The sequence below is a fragment of the Epinephelus fuscoguttatus genome, linkage group LG17, assembly GCF_011397635.1.
Source record: "Epinephelus fuscoguttatus linkage group LG17, E.fuscoguttatus.final_Chr_v1".
NCBI lineage: Eukaryota > Metazoa > Chordata > Actinopteri > Perciformes > Serranidae > Epinephelus > Epinephelus fuscoguttatus.
In genome coordinates this window covers 41,307,430-41,325,869 of record NC_064768.1, presented here as the reverse complement: position 1 = coordinate 41,325,869, position 18,440 = coordinate 41,307,430, and the positions used below count along the sequence as shown (strand labels likewise).

The 18,440-nt window shown below is 45.7% G+C and overlaps 1 protein-coding gene across 1 annotated transcript in view; it reads left to right on the top strand.

Annotated features, from left to right (window-relative positions):
- The window catches only part of gabbr1b (gamma-aminobutyric acid (GABA) B receptor, 1b), a 154,847-nt gene that overhangs the window by 84,967 nt on the left and 51,440 nt on the right, over positions 1 to 18,440 (top strand). The window contains exons 8-12 of the mRNA XM_049602196.1: positions 6,598 to 6,732; positions 8,817 to 8,987; positions 9,615 to 9,716; positions 11,518 to 11,583; positions 12,122 to 12,313. Of these exons, the coding sequence (XP_049458153.1) occupies positions 6,598 to 6,732; positions 8,817 to 8,987; positions 9,615 to 9,716; positions 11,518 to 11,583; positions 12,122 to 12,313 (666 nt within the window). The remainder of the gene's footprint in view (positions 1 to 6,597; positions 6,733 to 8,816; positions 8,988 to 9,614; positions 9,717 to 11,517; positions 11,584 to 12,121; positions 12,314 to 18,440) is intronic.

Here is an 18,440-nt window from a genome sequence, read left to right as displayed (position 1 = left end):
GTCATTTTCAAAATATGGACTCAAATACAACAGAGAAGAAAAGAAAACAACAAATAAACCTGAAGTCAGTGCTAATATAGCATTACACCAAAATACAAACAAACAAACAAAACGAGACCGAAAAGGCGTGGGCTGAAGCTTAGCTTATTACGCCTACCCTTTTATAATCAGTTTCTGTCAGCTCCTAGATAATTGTATACAGAGCAGTTGAGCCAAAAAAAGAAAACATTAAATATACTTTTACATGGACCTATTATCAATTCAAATTCAAACACTTACAAATACACTCATGCATTATATTTATATTCGATGAGCAAACAATTCCATTTCCAAGGCATTCCACAGATTAACCCCATAAACTGAAACACATCTTTGTTTGACATTCCTTCTGTTCTTTGTTTCTGTGAAACAACTTCTAGATACAGTGTGGCAGCAGATTATTATATGCCTTGAACATCAACAGTGATATTTTGAAATCTACAAGTTCATTGAATTTGAGCATGTGACAATGTATACATAATTTTAGTTTAGTTTTTAAAATCTAATAACTCATTTACGGTGGTGGGAGGGTCATGGATTTAGGCATCATCACAACATAATGCCTAACAACAACCCTCTCAGCCCTCAAACAGGCCAAAATGTTCTCACTTTTCAAAAATGTCCTCGCTCTGTTATTGAAATATGTTGGTCCTCACTATGTATCATGAACAAATACACACACACATATATAAACAGTTAAACACACTGTGACAAGCTTGTGTTTTTTAAAAGCATCACTCTGATTGGTTCGAACTGCCCTGCATTGGATCCTTACCTCAAAAGGCTGTAGTGAATGGTGGAGTGTGTGTGTGTGTGTGTGTGTGTGTGTGTGTGTGTGTGTGTGTGTGTGTGTGTGTGTGTGTGTGTGTGTGTGTGTGTGTGTGTGTGTGTGTGTGTGTGTGTGTGTGTGTGTGTGTGTGTGTGTGTGTGTGTGTGTGTGGGTGTGTGTGTGTGTGTGTGTGTGTGTGTGTGTGTGTGTGTGTGTGTGTGTGTGTGTGTGTGTGTGTGTGTGTTGGGTTGGGGTGGGGTGGAGTGGGAGGTGGGGGGCATGACAACAGTTACCAAGACAACCGCAGTTCAAACAAACACAGATTTGGCTCCAAGAAAGAGGCGAGATCATGCACCTCGTATCGCTGCACAAACAGGAGCAGATGGCTGGATGATTTAAGCGCGTCTGTGTGAGAAAGCCATATTGAGCGCAGTTAGCCAAACGTAAGAAGTGCGGGCCGGAGCGGCCATCGATCACAGACCTCTACACCACTCCGCCGCTCTGCCAGGCCAGCTGCACATCACACTGAACATGCTCTGATGGATCTCCAGCTGATCACCGTCCAGCACCACAAGCTGCGGCGCCCGAGAGGCCAAAAACAAACCAAGAAAAAAAGCAACTGCGTCATCAGTTAGAGAACAGAGCAGAACATTTCTCAGGCTTCCTCCGGAGCTGCGGCGATGATTTAGGATGATTGAATGTGTTTCTTGGCCCGCGGTGCTGGAAGTCGACGGCAGGTCCCAAAGGTTCACAGTGGGATGAGGATGGAAGGGGATTTAGAGGGGGGGCAGATACTGCAGCTACAGTGTCACATTTGAATGTGTTGGTGATTTCCCCTGAGTGCCAGGGTTAATCAGTGAGTCAGCTGCGAGGAATGCGGCTGTGGATTACGCTGGGCCCGCTTTACAAACCAATCTGTTTGATTCAGGACTGAAGTGGGCAGCTTCCTCCGTGCACCTTGTTACTGAGCCTGTTGACTCAGTGTCATTAGGTGAGGAGAGGAAATCCAGCTCACACCTCGGCAGCCTCTCTTAACTCCACGGCGATGGATTTTACCATCACAGACAGGATGTGGACCGTCAGTTGCTAGGAAACAGCTTGGGTCCAAGTTTAAACCCTGTCAGATATTGATGTCAGCAAACACCAGAGCACGAAATTACACAGAGCCCGTTTCAGATGTTTATGATTGTAACTCAAATGGTTTCTGACCTTCATCACGACCCCCTGACGCAGCTGTTCCAAACACACGGAGCCGTTTAATGAAGCAGCGTTTTCTTCCCATTTTTCAAAACTTTAATTTACCCCACAAATGAAATTTAGACGGAGTGCCTCATTACTTGATTAAAAATATCTCTTTATAATTGATTTTACACTCAGTCCAGATGACTGAATATGAAAACATTCGGTGGGCCGTTTTTTTAACGGCTTCATTACTTTGAATTGAAGGGTTTTTTAATCCGAGGCTGTTAAAGCCACTTCCTTTTGCTACCCTGTGAAATTACTTTTAACTTTGCTGTTGCTGTAATTATGATTGAATCTCTGAGGTTCATTCAAAAGGCAGCGCTGTGCCATTTCAAAAGTGTTGGTGCCCTGCTGCATCTGCTCCCCATCAGGTGACCCGCGCTCGTCATATGAGAGAAAATCTTTTATAATCACTGACCCTTTGAAACCTGGAGCGACATCACTTTATTCTGCTGCGTTCAGACGCCCTTCACAAGTATTTAAACCTTTCAATCCTCAGCAAAAGGATTTGATGTCTTTTGAAAACATGAGAAAAAGGCAACGAGCAAGAAATGTTACTTAAACTGCAAGAAGTTAGATTTGTAAATTATTTTTTAAAAAGCTATGGGAAAAACGAAAAGCTGCAGGAATCAAAGCAATGGGTCCCTGAAAAACACCTGCATTTAGGGGCTATACAGCTGCAAAAAAAAACAGTGGCAGATCCCTAAAAACACTGATGTCTCAGGGGTTAAAAACTTCAGGAAAGGGGCGCTGGTGGCTTAGTGGTAGAGCAGGCGCCCCACGTACAGGGCTGTTGCCGCAGCGGCCCGGGTTCGACTCCAGCCTGTGGCCCTTTGCTGCATATCACTCCCTCTCTCTCCCCCCTTTCATGCTTGTCTGTCCTGTCCATTAAAGGCTCAAAAGCCCCCAAAAATATCTTTAAAAAAACTGCAGGAAAAACAGCTATGGGTTCTAAAACAACACCCACATCTGAGGGCTGAAAGTGACAGCAATATCATGGATGGGTCCCTAAAAATCCACCATGTTTAGGGATAAAAAGCCGCAGGAAAGGCAGCTATGGTTTCCTTAAAAAACACCCACATCTGGGGGCTACAAAGCTGCAGGAATAACAGTGATGAGTCCCTAAAAAACACCTGTATTATGGGGCTAATAAGCCCCAGAAAAAACAGTGGCAGGTCATTAAAAACCCACTCAGGGGCACAGCGATGGGAGTCTAAAAAAACACCTACATTTCGGGGCCATAACACTGTAGGAGATACAGTGGCGGGTCCCTAAAAACACCCACATCTGGGGGGTAAAAATCCGCAGCAATCACAGTGATGGATCTCTAAAAAACGCCCGTGTTTAGGGGCTAAAACTGCAGAAAACACAGCTCTGCACCCCTTAAAATATACCTGTATGTGGGGGCTAAAAAGGTCCAGGAAAATAGTCCTTGAAAGAACCCATGTTGGGGGTCACAGGTCACTGAAGCACACCCACATTTAGTGCCTATAAAGCAGCTGGAAATAGAAATGACACACGCAGACAGCAGTTTTGTTTGTTGGTCAACTCATCTACTGCGTCACTTCAGAAACACTGAACATATGAAGTGTAAATGTGCAGATATATGGACCACAGAAACAACGTAGTATCGTCACATTATCTGTGAGACTCTGTTTGTTGAGAAACATCGAGGGTATCAGTGAAAGAAAACCCTGAAACAGGAAATAGAATCAGGGAAAGAAAACAATGATGTTCTTGTAGCCGTGAGCAACAGAACACAAAACGTTTATCTCAGATATGTGTGTAATGTAGAATTAAATCAGCGTGTCGTTTCACAGAACCGTTTAAATCCATGTTTGGCGCATCGTATTTGACTCATCCTGTATCTGCATCATGATGTAACAGTGAGTGAGGTAAAGCAGTGTGTTGGTCTTCACTTTGATCAGACACACGTGTCAAATCTTTGTTTCCTTTTTCAAAACCAGAGAAAACTGAAGAATTTCCTGTTTCATTCTTTGCTCTGAAACACGTCTGTGTGGACTCAGTGACAAATGTTAATGACATGGTGACAACAAAACAAAATCAAATCACCATCCGTCGTCCAAACATGACCGGTGAATGATTAATGGTCACCACGGCGTCACCATTATCATTTAAATAGCTTATTGATCTTCCATTGACTATAGGCTGTAGATGGAAGGCGAGGAACGCTGTAGTGTGGATCACCATAATGGGGCTTGACTGGTGGGTAAATGTTTTCTCCCAGCATTACACAGAGACGTCTCCAGACTGGTAGAGGTGACCTTGGAACGTGCCTCACCTCGCCCCCAGGCAGCGGGCTGTGCTGCAGCTCTGTGTGTCTTTACATGTAGCGTGTGCACTGAACACAGGAGCACAGGGAACAGTGTGTTTTACAATACATACTGATTATGTGTTACGTGTTCTCCCGTCCTGCAGTCAGTCTCTACACATTCATCTGTTTTATGTCTCAAACACAACAGTGAATACAAAACATACACGACACGGACTCAGTACTCAGACGCATCACACCAACAGGGACTGTGATGACACTGTACTCAGATACATTGACTTGAATATGGAGTTGGTCCCTTTTGTAACAGCTTCAGCTCTTCTTGGAAGGTTTTCCATAAGATTTCAGAGTGTTTCTGTGGGAATTTGTGCCCATTCATTCTGTAGAGCACTGATGAGGTCAGCTGAAGGTCTGGCTCGCAATAATCTCCGTTCCAGTTCATCCCAAAGGTGCTCGATGGGGCTGAGGTCAGGGCTCCATGTCTTCATGTCCTGGCTTTGTGCACTGGGGCACAGTCATGTTGGAAAAGAAAAGGGCCAAAGTGTTGCCACAAAGTTGGAAGCAGAGCATCGTCCAAAATGTTTCTTCACTGGAGATGATGGGCCGAGACCAAATCCTGTACAGCCCTGTACCATCATCCCTCCTCCGCCAAACTTCACAGTTGGCACAAAGCAGTCCGGCAGCTAACGTTCGCCCGGCATCTCCCAAACCCAACACTTGGCCATGGACACCTCGCGCCACACAATGTCGTGCTTCCACTCTGCGTGGAATATCCAGCAGGGATGAAGTATCACAAACTGTCTTGTTTCAAAGGTGGCGTCCTATCACAGTACCACGCCTGAAGTCACTGAGCTTTTCAGAACGACCCATTGTGTATCTCAAATGTTTGAGACTGCATGACTCGGTGCTTGATTTTATTCACCTGTGGCAACAGGTCTGAGTGAAACACCTGAATTCAGCCATTAACAGGTGTGGCCAAATACTTTTGTCCATATAGTGTATATGCACGACAGACTGTATCTAACAGATAGAACATTAGACTCCCAGTGTAGCACCAAACCACAGCAGCCAGTCCAATAGATTTTAAGCTCCTAACAGAGAGTCTGCAGAGCATTGAACACACGTATGTACCGACTTCAGTGACCCCCAGTGTTTCTGTTTCTGTGCACGCCATTCAAGGTTTCAACAGGGTAGTGTTGTCTCAAATTACGCACATCTGTTTTGCACTTACCACTTAGTTTGCATTTTATTTAACCTCCTCTGCTTCGTCTATCTATCTGTCTATCTGTCTATCTATCTATCTATCTACTTACCTATCTGCCTACCTGCTGACCGACCGACCTACCGACCTGCCTACCTACCCTCCTGCCTACCTATCTTCCTGCCTATCTACCGACCTGCCTACCTACCTTCCTGCCGACCTACCTTCCTGCCTACCTACCTACCAACCGACCTGCCTATCTACTGACCTACCTGCCTACCTACCGTTCTGCCTATCTACTGACCTACCTACCGACCTACCTTCCTGTCTACCTACCTTCATGCCGACCTACCGACCTACCTTCCTACCCACCTACCGACCTATCTTCCTGCCTACCTACCGACCTACCTACCTGCCTACCTTCCTGCCTACCTACCTGCCTACCTTTCTGCCTACCTATCTTCCTGCCTACCTACCGACCTACCTTCCTGTCTACCTACCTTCCTGCTGACCTACCGACCTACCTTCCTACCCACCTACCGACCTATCTTCCTGCCTACCTACCGACCTACCTACCTGCCTACCTTTCTGCCTACCTACCTGCCTACCTTTCTGCCTACCTATCTTCCTGCCTACCTACCGACCTACCTTCCTGTCTACCGACCTTCCTGCCGACCTACCTTCCTACCCACCTACCGACCTACCTTTCTGCCTACCTACCGACCTGCCTATCTAATGACCGACCGACCTTCCTGCCTGCCTACCTACTGACCTGCCTATCTACTGACCTACCTACCGATCTACCTTCCTGTCTACCGACCTTCCTGCCGACCTACCTTCCTACCCACCTACCGACCTACCTTTCTGCCTAACTATCTTCCTGCCTACCTACCGACCTGCCTATCTAATGACCGACCTACCTTCCTGCCTGCCTACCTACTGACCTGCCTATCTACTGACCTACCTACCGACCTACCTTCCTGCCTATCTACCGTCCTGCCGACCTACCTACTGACCTACCTACTTACTGGCTGTCCCTCTGTGTGTCCACAGTGTGATCCAGGTGAGGCCACCAAGCTGCTGTACGACCTCCTGTACACGGAGCCCATTAAGATCGTGCTGATGCCTGGCTGCAGCTCCGTGTCCACCCTGGTGGCTGAGGCTGCTCGGATGTGGAACCTCATAGTGGTACGTAAGAACTTTTCTGTGTGTAAGTTTGATTACTTCACTAAGCATTTACTGCAACACAACACAACAGTGAGTCAAAGTGTTGGCGCTGCAGGGTGGGTCCTTCTAGGACAGAGTCCTCTGGTGTAAGGAAAGTGATACACTTACATTGTGGTTCAGAGGGGAGAAAAGAGCTGCCCACAGTGTTTAGTCGATGAGGGATCTGTGGGTACTGCTGTGTGTAAACACCACAGAGAGCACTTAGGTGAAAACAAAGAACAGAAATCACACTACAGGAGGACACTGAACACCAGAGAGCCAGAACTGTTCAGCTGCAGACAGCCAGCTGAGGGAAGTCACAGTTAGATTAGAGATGCAAACATGGATCTCTTGGTTACAGTTGTGATCCTGATTCATTCAGTCACTCATACGTGACCATACGTTCAATCTTACTGGGGGTAACGCAGGACTCCCTGTGTTTAATCAGTGTTTTTGTCCAAAATCAACACGGCCCGACTCTGCTATATATAAAATATAAAATATATATTTAAAATATATGAAAATAAGAAGTTTGATACAAATGGCTTCTAGACTTCTACAATGTAGCATCCAACAGTCAGGTCAGTCAAGTCAAGTCAGGTTTATTTACTGTACATATCCCAGTATCACAGATTTGCCTCGAGGGGCTTTGTAATCTGCAGAGCATACGACACAGATGAGTGTGTCTGTCAAGAGGTCAGGATCCTGACACAGCAACATCTCTGAGCTCAGAGCAAAGTACAGCATTAATGCCATTCTGCTCTTCAGGGACTGAAAGTAAAGTGCTTTCACACTGAAAGAAGTTTCAGACATGTTCCTGCATTTTTAATATGCACTGCTATTTTTGTTAGAAAGAGCTTTTCCTCCGGTTCCAACAGTAAAACTGTGACCCACATATCTCTGTCATTGTCCACCTCATACAGCAGCACCTAAGACTGCAGGCAATCTGCAGGGACATCATGAATAACACAGTAAATTTGATTTACTGTGATCTGGATCCAGGCTGTCTAACAAAGCATGAAAACCAGCACATAGTCAGTGTCATCAGGCTAATTCAAGACACACTGTACACAGAAAAGATATGAAATTAACACAAAGACCGAGAAATCAATCCAACCTGAGTAACTGTTACAGCAGCTAACCCGATGAATGCAATATGTCGTTATGTATGAGTGATAGAAATTCCTTTTATGTCTAACTTCAAAGATTTCCTGTGATTAAAAGAGATATACAGCTGTGTCATCAGAGAATGGGACTGGACCAAGAATTGAGCCTTGTGGCACACCAAATTTCATTCACATTATTATGGAGACACACGTCCACCCCATCAAGGCAACTCAGTTCACCTGTTCCTGATTACTCACAGCCAGGCCAGCTTCACTGTGACTTCATCATGTTTTACAACATATCTCAGGAACACAAGGGGAGACATTTGGTCAGATACTGAATTGGTGACACCCATCGTTAAACAGAGGAGGTGGCCTCCGACACCACTTATCCCCCACCAATAATGCAGTCTTGGGATCCCTCCCTAGACGACTTAACACCCATTCACACCTGGTCCCATCTGACCCCAACGACACACATGATGGGCAGGTGGGTCAACGACTCACATGTGACCTTAACGAATCTGTAAGGGTTCACACCCACACAGAGTTTAAGGCCTGCAACTCCACACAAGTCAGTTAGAACTGAAGAAGCCTCTTGGGTGAGAGGCGAAACGTCTTTAAGAAACTCAAGCAGGTCCAGTTGCCTACGATACAGCACTTCTGATTACCATGACCTCCAACAAGTTAACTGATTGTGCTGCCAGGTTAAAGATGTGTTTAATGCATCCTTGTCTTCACTGACATGAATGTAAACTGTAAATGCAACTTGACTGGTGCACAGAGGTGTACAACTGTGTGGCGCTAATTGTATTTTTTGAAGACTGACATATTGTTGTGTCCAACATTAGCTGTTCCTTTTTAATTTATGTTCTTTTTTTAATCATCATTTCGCAGCAGTTGATGTCGTGCGGGTAGCACGAGCTCTAATGTGGTTGTTTCTATCACCCTGTGTCTCAGCTGTCGTACGGCTCCAGCTCTCCGGCTCTGTCCAACCGCCAGCGTTTTCCCACCTTCTTTCGCACTCATCCGTCTGCCACGCTGCACAACCCCACTCGAGTGCAGCTCTTCCAGAAGTGGAAATGGACCAAGATCGCCACCATTCAGCAGACGACAGAAGTCTTTACATCAGTGAGTCGTAGAGAATTATAAGATACCACTCGTTGGAGGGTACTTTACAGATTGTGTTGCAGTATCCCAATTTACAAAATTTCTTCCGAGCTTTAACAGTGATTGTCCAATCACAGCCTGTCATGTCAAGCATGTCAAGGATTTCTGTGCATGTTGAAGCGGTGTGTACGAGGCTCTGTTCAGAGAGGCACTCTGTATTTTAAAGTTTCAGCAGACTATCTTGTGTTAAGTTACAAACATGATTGGAACGCATTGTTGTTTCAGATTGTGTTCCAGAAGTATTCATTCATTTTTCTCATTTCCTATCTCTCTCCCCTCCTTTATCTCCCCCATCTCCTCTCTCGTCTCCCCTCCCCTGATTGGTTTCTCTCTGCCTCGCTCTTGTCACCTGCTGTTTTATCTGCTGGTATCATCACCCACGCTCCCGCCATCATCTTTCTAAACCACCAACTCGTCTTCCTCCTCGCTACTTTGCTCCGACTTCAATTGCTGTTTACTGTTCTTCAAATTTCTTTTTGCAACCTACCGTTCCATTATCTCTCCCACGCCTATTTTGGTTGCCATCTCTCTCGTCCTGTCATCTTCCGCACGCTCATTATTGTGTGCATGTCTCTCTGTGTTTGACAGACTCTGGATGATCTGGAGGAGAGGGTGAAGGAGGCAGGGATTGAAATCAGTGTTCGTCAGAGCTTCCTCACCGACCCTGCTGTGGCTGTTAAAAACCTCAAGGTACCAGATCCCTTTATTCTTCTTACACATAGCAGGCAGCAGAATGCCAATCAGTCGGCCTTGTCTGGCCCGGTCACCACAGAGAGCTACTGGATACTTGGCAACAGTAGCCCAGAGATTACAGAAGTAGAGTCCTGCCCAGAATGAGAAGTGATTCAGCTGCATCTCTGTGGTTCCAGCTGCCCAGTGGCCCAAACTGAAGCCAGTATTGAAGAGCTCTCAGATACAGCACCATTAATGATCACCAGAATATGTTCATCTCCAAAGCGATCCATTCACAGCACATACTGGTCTCAGTATGTGCTGTATCTTACTCTTTGATGAAGCATCCTCAGCACCATGTGTGCTCACCCACTCTCTCTGAAGCCTTTGACTCTGGGTGCTTCTCAGAGTCAGGGGTGTTTCCTTGGTAACACATGTCCTTCCAAGCAGAACGTACATGCTACTTGGCCGTCGGATGTAGTCCGTGTAGTGTGTTCAAATGCAACTGACACAGGGTGACGTGAGGTGACGTAGACGACGCAACAGTTGGCTTTTGTCGCCACTAGGTCTTTGATGTTGGTTTGGTGTGTCCGTACCTTAAGACACACCTTCAAGCAGGTAGCACTGTTGTCATGGAAATGCAAATCCCTGCTGTGCTGGGCTGACGGCCTGAACCAAACCAAACCAAACCAGCTCATTACTGTCGAAGGGGAATTAGACTGTCCTATCCAATAAAGGCAAAAAGCCAAAAATAATCTTAAGAAAAAGAATAATGACATTTTCTTTATTTATCATTGTTGTCGGCCTAAAGAAATTCCTACGTTCTCTGACTGTAAACGTGCAGCTTCTGCACTGAATTTAAAAACAAAGTTTAAACATTTAATTGACTAAAATGTGTCACACGTCTTCAGTCTGGTGCCTTTTCCAAACCTGAACAGCGATGGCTCGTCTTCAGCCTCTCTAGCAAGGTTAAGGTAAAGTAAAAAGTAAAAGTCTCAGAGGGAAATATAGAATTTAACAGTGAGTGGACGGATGTGTTTGCTTTCACCAGAACAAACAAATAATAACTAGCCCCCTGCAGAGGAGCCATCTTGTGGTAAAATGTATGTTGAATGCTCATTTAGACCAATTTCTAATGTCAGTAGGCTAACTCAGACTGAATACACAGTGTTATTATGAGGCTCAGATATGTTCTGCAGCTCCAGGCAGATTTGTTTTTTAATTATTTTTGATCATTAGGTGACCTTTGGGCTGACTGCATCACCACAGAGGAACAAGTTATAGCATGGTTCTGTTTTTCAGCCGCGAGCAGCGACACACGGATCCGAGCTGAAACCTGAGTGTGTTGGATTCTTTTTATTTTATTTCTTTTTTTTTTTAATGAGTCTGATTTGGAGTCTGCACAAAGGTTTCAATGGAAGGAGCCACTGAGCCTCTGTCTTTCCTCTATCCTTCCTTTCCTTCATTGTCTCCTTCCTCCACCTGTATCAGCCTGAATCACTCTCTTCCTGGCACACACACACACACACACACACACACACACACACTTTACAGTGACCTTGCTCAGCATGCCAGCCTAGTTTTGGTGTGCAAGATTAATTGGCCAGAAACTATGGTAACAGCATGACTGTAACCTGCTGCAGAGGAAGTGTGGTGCAGGAGCTGCTGGGTGGTGCAGGAGCTGCTGGGTGGTGCAGGAGCTGCTGGGTGGTGCAGGAGACGACGGTCAGCTCCTGGTTTCTGTCCACACTGTGGGGACTTTAACTTTTCATCTTCACCCTGTGTGTGACATCATCTTTCTTCTTTTTCTCCCTCCAAGCGCCAAGACGCCAGAATCATCGTCGGCCTGTTTTATGAGACGGAGGCCAGGAAAGTCTTCTGTGAGGTAACGTGCTCTCCTGTTCACACACACACGTTCATCTGTGACACACTCGGCTCACATGAATTTAAAATATCAGAAACACATAACAAAGTGCCTGAATTTAAGACGCTTAAAAAAGTTCATGTTGAGTTCCAGTTTCAAAGTTTTGTGTCATCTCATGTCACAGTGACGGCCTGGGCACCAAATGTGCGACTGTGCTCGATCAAAACAAAATCAGACTGCATCACTTTTTAAATATTTTCTTTCTGTCAGTCAGATCAAAGTTTATAAAAGTTATGACCGTCCCATCGTGGACACACAGACGCTGTGACTCATCGTCTCAGAGGATGTGACGGATGTTCGATTGTCCATCAGACGGTTCATCAAACATGACATCACTGTGACACAAACTGAAGAGCAGCTCAGCGTTTCCAGAATGTGATTTATTATCCAGAGTTGAAGCTGTGGCGTGTTTCCTGTTGACTTCTTTTGTAAATGTGCTTCCTGTCTGTGCGTGTCACATCCTCCTCCGTCCTCTCACCGCTTCATCGTCCTCCTGCAGGTGTACAAGGAGAAGCTGTACGGGAAGAAGTACGTGTGGTTCCTCATCGGCTGGTACGCAGATAACTGGTTTAAGATCAAGGACCCGTCTATTAACTGCACCGTGGAGCAGATGACGGAGGCCGTGGAGGGTCATGTGACCACTGAGATCGTCATGCTCAACCCAGAGACGGTGCGCGGCGCCTCCAACCTGGTAAGACGGGCATGATCTTGTCATGTAGCTCATCAGTAGTGCTCAACAGAAACATCTGCAGCTGCACAGGCTCATGGGAGTTCATCATAAATGCACTAATGCAGTTTTTATATTTTTGCTACAGCAGCATAAAAATGTCTTTAAAGCAGCATCAGTGTGTTTCCTCAGGATCATCCTCAGTTTCCTCTGCAGCCACACACCTGCTATCAAGTGTTTCAGTGATGCCAAAGCAGCAGTCAGCTGTCGTTTTACACAGTGGCGCCTCAGCTTGTTTTTATAGCGGGGCAGATTGGGTGGCGCCAAAACCAAAAGCCCAAACTGAACTTCAGAAAATGTATAATGCTATTGAAGTTTGTATGTGAGAGTAAAGATACTGATATACTTTGTTTCTATGTCTCTGTGCCAGCGACACACGTGGCTGGTTTTTCGTGTTGTCTGTTCGTACAGACATTCTTCAAATTTGGCACAAATGCCCACTTGGACTCAACAATACTGATGAATTGTTGGTGGTCAAAGGTCAACATCAGTGTGACCTCATCTGTCTAACCCATTAAACACACATTAAACACATTAAACACACATTAAACATGGCTTAATAGAGACAGTTTCAAACACAAATCAGCTTCACTATAACTCGCAGCATTCACAGACAAACACTTGTCTTTATCTGGACACATTTTCCCCACAAATACAACATGCTGAGAGCCGGTGTTTAACGACTTCAGAGTGAGACCGGGTTGTTTCAACAGAACTAAACTTTAGTCAGACGCACTTCATCCATCCTTCAAAGAGCTGGAGGCATTTCTCCTTTAATAAAGCAGATATATGAGGCTGGTAGCAAAGCAGCAGAGGTGAATATTTGATATTCTTACATTGGAAGATGTTTCCTTTATTTGTGTGTGTGAAACCTTTATTTGACCTGACCTGAATGTGGCTGTCATTTATGTTGGAGGAGTGTTTTGCTGCACAGGTGCTTGCTGGGTAGTGCTTCCAGGATCCTGCTCTGTATGCTGCTGCTGACACTAAAACTCCATTAAAACACAGAGGGTAGACTTTTATTAACGCTGCGAGCGTGTTATCTGCCAGCCCTGTTGTCTGGAAGTTCTGTCTGAGTGAGCAGGGGAGCACTTGAGATGCAGGAATGGCCTCTTATTGATCAAAGTGCGGTGAAGTGATACTGGCTGTGTGAGGCGCAGACATCATCCAGGGAGGAGGAAAAAAAGCAGGTTGCTGCGTCTCGCTTTCATCTTCAGATCTGAATGTGTCTGAACAGAGCACACTGATCACCAATCACACTCTCTCTGGCTCTGATTCTGACAGTGTGATGAGCTGACCACACATCTCATCACTGAAGTCAATGATGCATTTTATATAGTCTTAATATTGACAGCATTTAGGGCTCAGTTGGCAGAGTGGGGTGGCCATTAATTGTAGAGGTGGTGGTTTGAAGCCAGAGCTCCTCTTAACCACGTGTCCTCGAATAAGACACTGAATCAGAGTCCTGGACACGTCCATGTTTGGGTGTCCATAAAATACCAGAGCCAGTTTGTTACCTGTCGTTATGTCTCAGTCAAAGCTGCCCCATGATCAAACCCCCCCAGGCTCCAGTCCCTCACATGAAGCTGGTTCTCCGTTCTTGAATTGGACGTCTCTTTGACTGGATGGTGAAAACATTCAATCACTGCCAGGTTAGGAAACATGTTAGCATGCTCCTTCCACCACCATCAAACCTCCAAAGGATCCCAACTCCATGTAGGCTGCCACCTCATCCTCGGGCTGCAAAGTGTCATGGCTGGAGTCCTCCACGTATGACAAAAGAAATGTAAATCCCATTAGACACACAAGTCTCTGTCATGATTGTGATGTTACGTAGCTCAGTGAGCAACATCTGAAACAGACTGAGTTTTACAGTAAAACAGTAACAGAGGATTCAAAAAACAAAGTGAAATTTCTCGTAGATATAATGAGCTAAAAGACAAATTCTCATCATTTGGGAGAGAGCCATGAGATAAGAGGAAGGATTGTTATGTAAAGAGGACACTGACTCTGCCTGAGATCCTGAGGCAGGAGATCCACAGCTGAGCCAGCCAGACAACAAATACCTGGTCTCCCTCGCAGCCCCGCGGTCCACTGCAGGAACCTAACAAACCGTAACATGACGTGTAGCCATCATCACATTGTCTCTGCATGCCTGAGCAGGACCACAACCTGGGACTGAACGTGGACATTGCTCATTAGGTGAAACTAAATGCAAGTTCCAGTTTCTGTCAGAGGTTGCCAGAGTTCTGTCTGAAATATTTGGTCAAGCAGATGTGACATTACGTCACAACAAAGACGACGACAACACTCACTAACATTTATTCACTGTGCAGAGAGACATCCAGGACTTTAACAAAGACAATCAGTGGAGAGCATTTGGTGGACAACCAACATGTCCAGGTCCTCATTCCTCAACGTAATGTCATAAAACAGTTTGTATGATATCCTACGAATTCACACCCCACAAATGACTTTCTCAACGTAAAGTTACGCAATTAATGTAAAGTTACTGTGGTTAGGAAAAGAAACACGGTGAAGACGTTCCTTAAACTGACCTGAAAGTCTGTCGTTTTGTGACCCATCAACTGCCCCAAACTGCCTCCTTACAAGCACTCGGGAATGCTTCCTTGTTTACTGCTGTCAGTGCATCGGTCACGTGATCACAGCCTTTCAAAATACTTAGGATATGTATGAATTTTGGTGCATTGCTTTTCGTTGGAAAACATATGAAAGTTTTGTGAGGGCAGCCTGCCCTTGTAGCCTGTTCAGACCATCCTGATGACGTGAGCTCACTGTTCTGTCTCAGGGTCTGTATCAGTCTGGACTCGCTGCTGCCCTGAACACTTGCCATAAGTTAAAATCCAATCGTGGCCAATCAGGGGTCTGCGCCATAGTTGACAATGTAAGCAGCCAATCAGGGACGTTGTTGTTGATGATGTAAAATGCAGGCCGCAGCTTGCAGAACAGTAATGGTGCCTCCCAAAGCAGCAAGTTCTAACTAAGTAGAGTAAACATAGCGATAAGTGAAGTTATTGTAGGAGTAGAATAGTCTTCGCTGTTCTTCTGACTGGATTTGTCAAATTTGATTTATCAGCTCGCTCCACTGCGATGAACAAGACGTTCTCTGGTGTTTTGTTATGCTGACTGGCTGAAGGAGTTTATCAAGGTGAGTACTACCGCTAATTCAAAGTGTTTGGGACGGCACCGAGTCCAGACTGATACAGCATGTTGAGCTCACCTCACCAGCATGGTGTGACCAGCATACCTCCCTTGTAGCGAGGAGGCACTTCAGAGAGAGCTTTAGTCTGCAGTTAAAAACCAAAAGGTGATGTTGTTTGTGACTCAGATGTTTGAGCTCCGACATTTCCCAGACTCATCGTTTCCTGTCGTCTCTCTGTTATCAGCTCTCTGACAAAGGCATAAAATGCCGATAGCAATAACAGGTGTACAAGGAAGAGTCTCAGTGGTCGACATAAAGATACAACACAACGAATGGCAGCACAGTGGAGCAAACTGACAAACCACAGAGTGGTTCTCTGTGCCTTTTTGGGCCACTGACTGGTTTGTGTCGGCCCCAGCTGCGACTTGCACTCAGTGTAATGGTTGATTTACTTTTGTCTTCTTTTATTTTTGCTTCTGTAGATATTCTCAACAAATCAATCAATAAGAAAACAGACCTGGACACCACTTCAGTTTTTAACGACATGAAGCATCTTTATTTTTTTCTAATGTCCTAAAGTCCTAACAGTCCGCACATTTTTCACTCTTCAAAGTTTGTAATGACAAAAATTATCTTACAATATAACTCTCGACCTGATTGAACTCCTTAAGGTCTTGGGATCAAAGCAGAGATTTGGTCTGAAAGAAGCCCAGTTGTGGCCACCACAAAGCAGCAAGCTGCACCTAGAGGGCGGTTAGATCACACACTCTTTTAGCTAAAGTCAAGGCAAGCAGCAAAGCTGTCTGGAATGACAACGCCTTCAGAGGGGAGCACTTCTTAGGACTGAAAGGATCCTTCAGGAAGACCTCGAGCATCAGTGGCATGTCTGATCGCAGTGAAGAGGCTGCATCACCGGGCGTTGTCTCCTGAGCCCCTGCAAGACTGTTTCACGAGATCGTAGGCAAAGACAGGTCTGTTTCCTGCTCTGCAGCTACTTACTTCACTTGCCTACCAAGCAGAACAGATCTCACTGTGGTCTCTTTAATGCTGCATATTCAAAACCACAGTTTGCAAAATACAGTAGAAGGCAGAGAAGAACCTCGTATCAAGTTCAAGTTATGGGAAGCCCCAGGTTACACGGTTTGAAGTTCCTGCAGTGGGAAAAGGATTTCAGTCGGGCCCAGATGATTCCAAGCAGCGCTCAGGCTTGTGGGGAATCTGCAGATCAGAGATATAAGCAGCTGCAGATCTGTGCAGACCATGAAAATCTGTAATAAAAGCTTAAAATCAATTCTATAAATGACAGGTAACCAGTGGAGGTTACCTCTCTCACGTAGGAGCTGTCAGTCTTGACTAAAGACACGTCCCCTCACAGTTATGGCCCTTTATCAGAGCGGTGTGATGTGACACATCTGGTGACAGACATACTGTATCTGGTGAAAAGGTATTAAATCATTCCTGCTTTGTCCTTTATTTTATCCAAAATAGAGCCGAAACACTTCGATACAACACGGTCCAATTCAGTCCATCGGCACGTCTATCGGCACAGATGATGTACTAAGATGACTGATCACTGATGGCAACTTTATGATGGCAATGACATTTTATGATCATTGGCTCACTGCTGGGTACATCACTAGTCCTCCCCCCCCTCCGTCCTGCTCATGTTGTCTTATATGTGTGTTGGTGCTGCTGCTGGCTGCACAGCTGGGCGCAGCAGGTGTAGTACAGCAGCGTGTCCTGGACGCTCTCCAGATGCTCCTGTCACCGTCAGATCCAACGTGACTGGGACATTTATTATCTTCCACTGAGCCTCACAGTGCAGCACAAAGAAAGTGAGCACAGCGTCAGTTCAGTCAGGACACGATTGTGAGCTCAGCTCACATTCCAGCTACATCAGCTGATCTCCAGCAGCCCAATCAACTGATGGATCAGCTGATTCATGGAAGGGAGTCAGCTGATAGATCACATGATTCCTGTCTATGCAACCAATAGTCAAATCTCATTCAGGGTGCCCTGTTTAAACTGCTCTGGCCTGCCTACTTTTGCTGCTTCCTCTGCAAGCTGCTTTGCAACCCGCCTCCACCCCAGCTCCTCCTTTTCATGCTGTGTCTGTTCTGTTCCCGGGGGGTCTTTGCTGCTGCTTGAGCCCGGTCTCACTCCAAAGTCATCAAAATCCAGGGCTTGGACAGTGATGTGCAGCGTCAGATACCAATGAAGAAAGGCGTCCTTTAACCTCAGAATGATACCCGGCCGGTTGCCATTATAGTTTAACGGCGCCCGTCGGTGTCAGGGGGAAACGCAGCAGACAAGGACTAAAGTTAAGACAGCGAAAGACAGAGTGGGGCGGGCAGGAGTGGCGGTGGATGGGTCCAACGAACAGCGACGAGATTCTAAAGCCAAACCCTATTCTTTTTTCCAAAACCCAACTACGTGTTTTTGTTGTTCAAGAAAAAACATTAATTTGCGGTGTTGTACATTTCCTGTGAAAACAGAAGTGTATTTTGAAAACAGACAATGCATGTAACAGGCTGAAGTTGACACGGCGTCCCAGAACGTCAACAACCAACACACCCAGGGTACCTTGGACGTCATATGTGGACGTGGAAAGTCCATGACCAAGCGTGGACATGTGACGAGGTCGCAGTGAGGATGAGTTAGCTGCTCTCCCTGCCTTAAGCTTTCCATGAAGGTGCATGGAAGGGCAGAGAGGTTTGCTCTCTTGGCCTTAGGCTTGGTGTAGGCCCAAGAAAAGGCAGATGATACTGCAAATGGAAATAAAGTTTTCTTTGACTGAAGTATAGTTGTTGCAAACATCCAAAATATTTAGGGCAGATGCTTCACCAATAAAAGATGTCAATACAACACAGGAAGTAGGGTGTACACCCTGACTGGACTAATCCAAAGAAGAGCTTTAGCTCAAAGGGT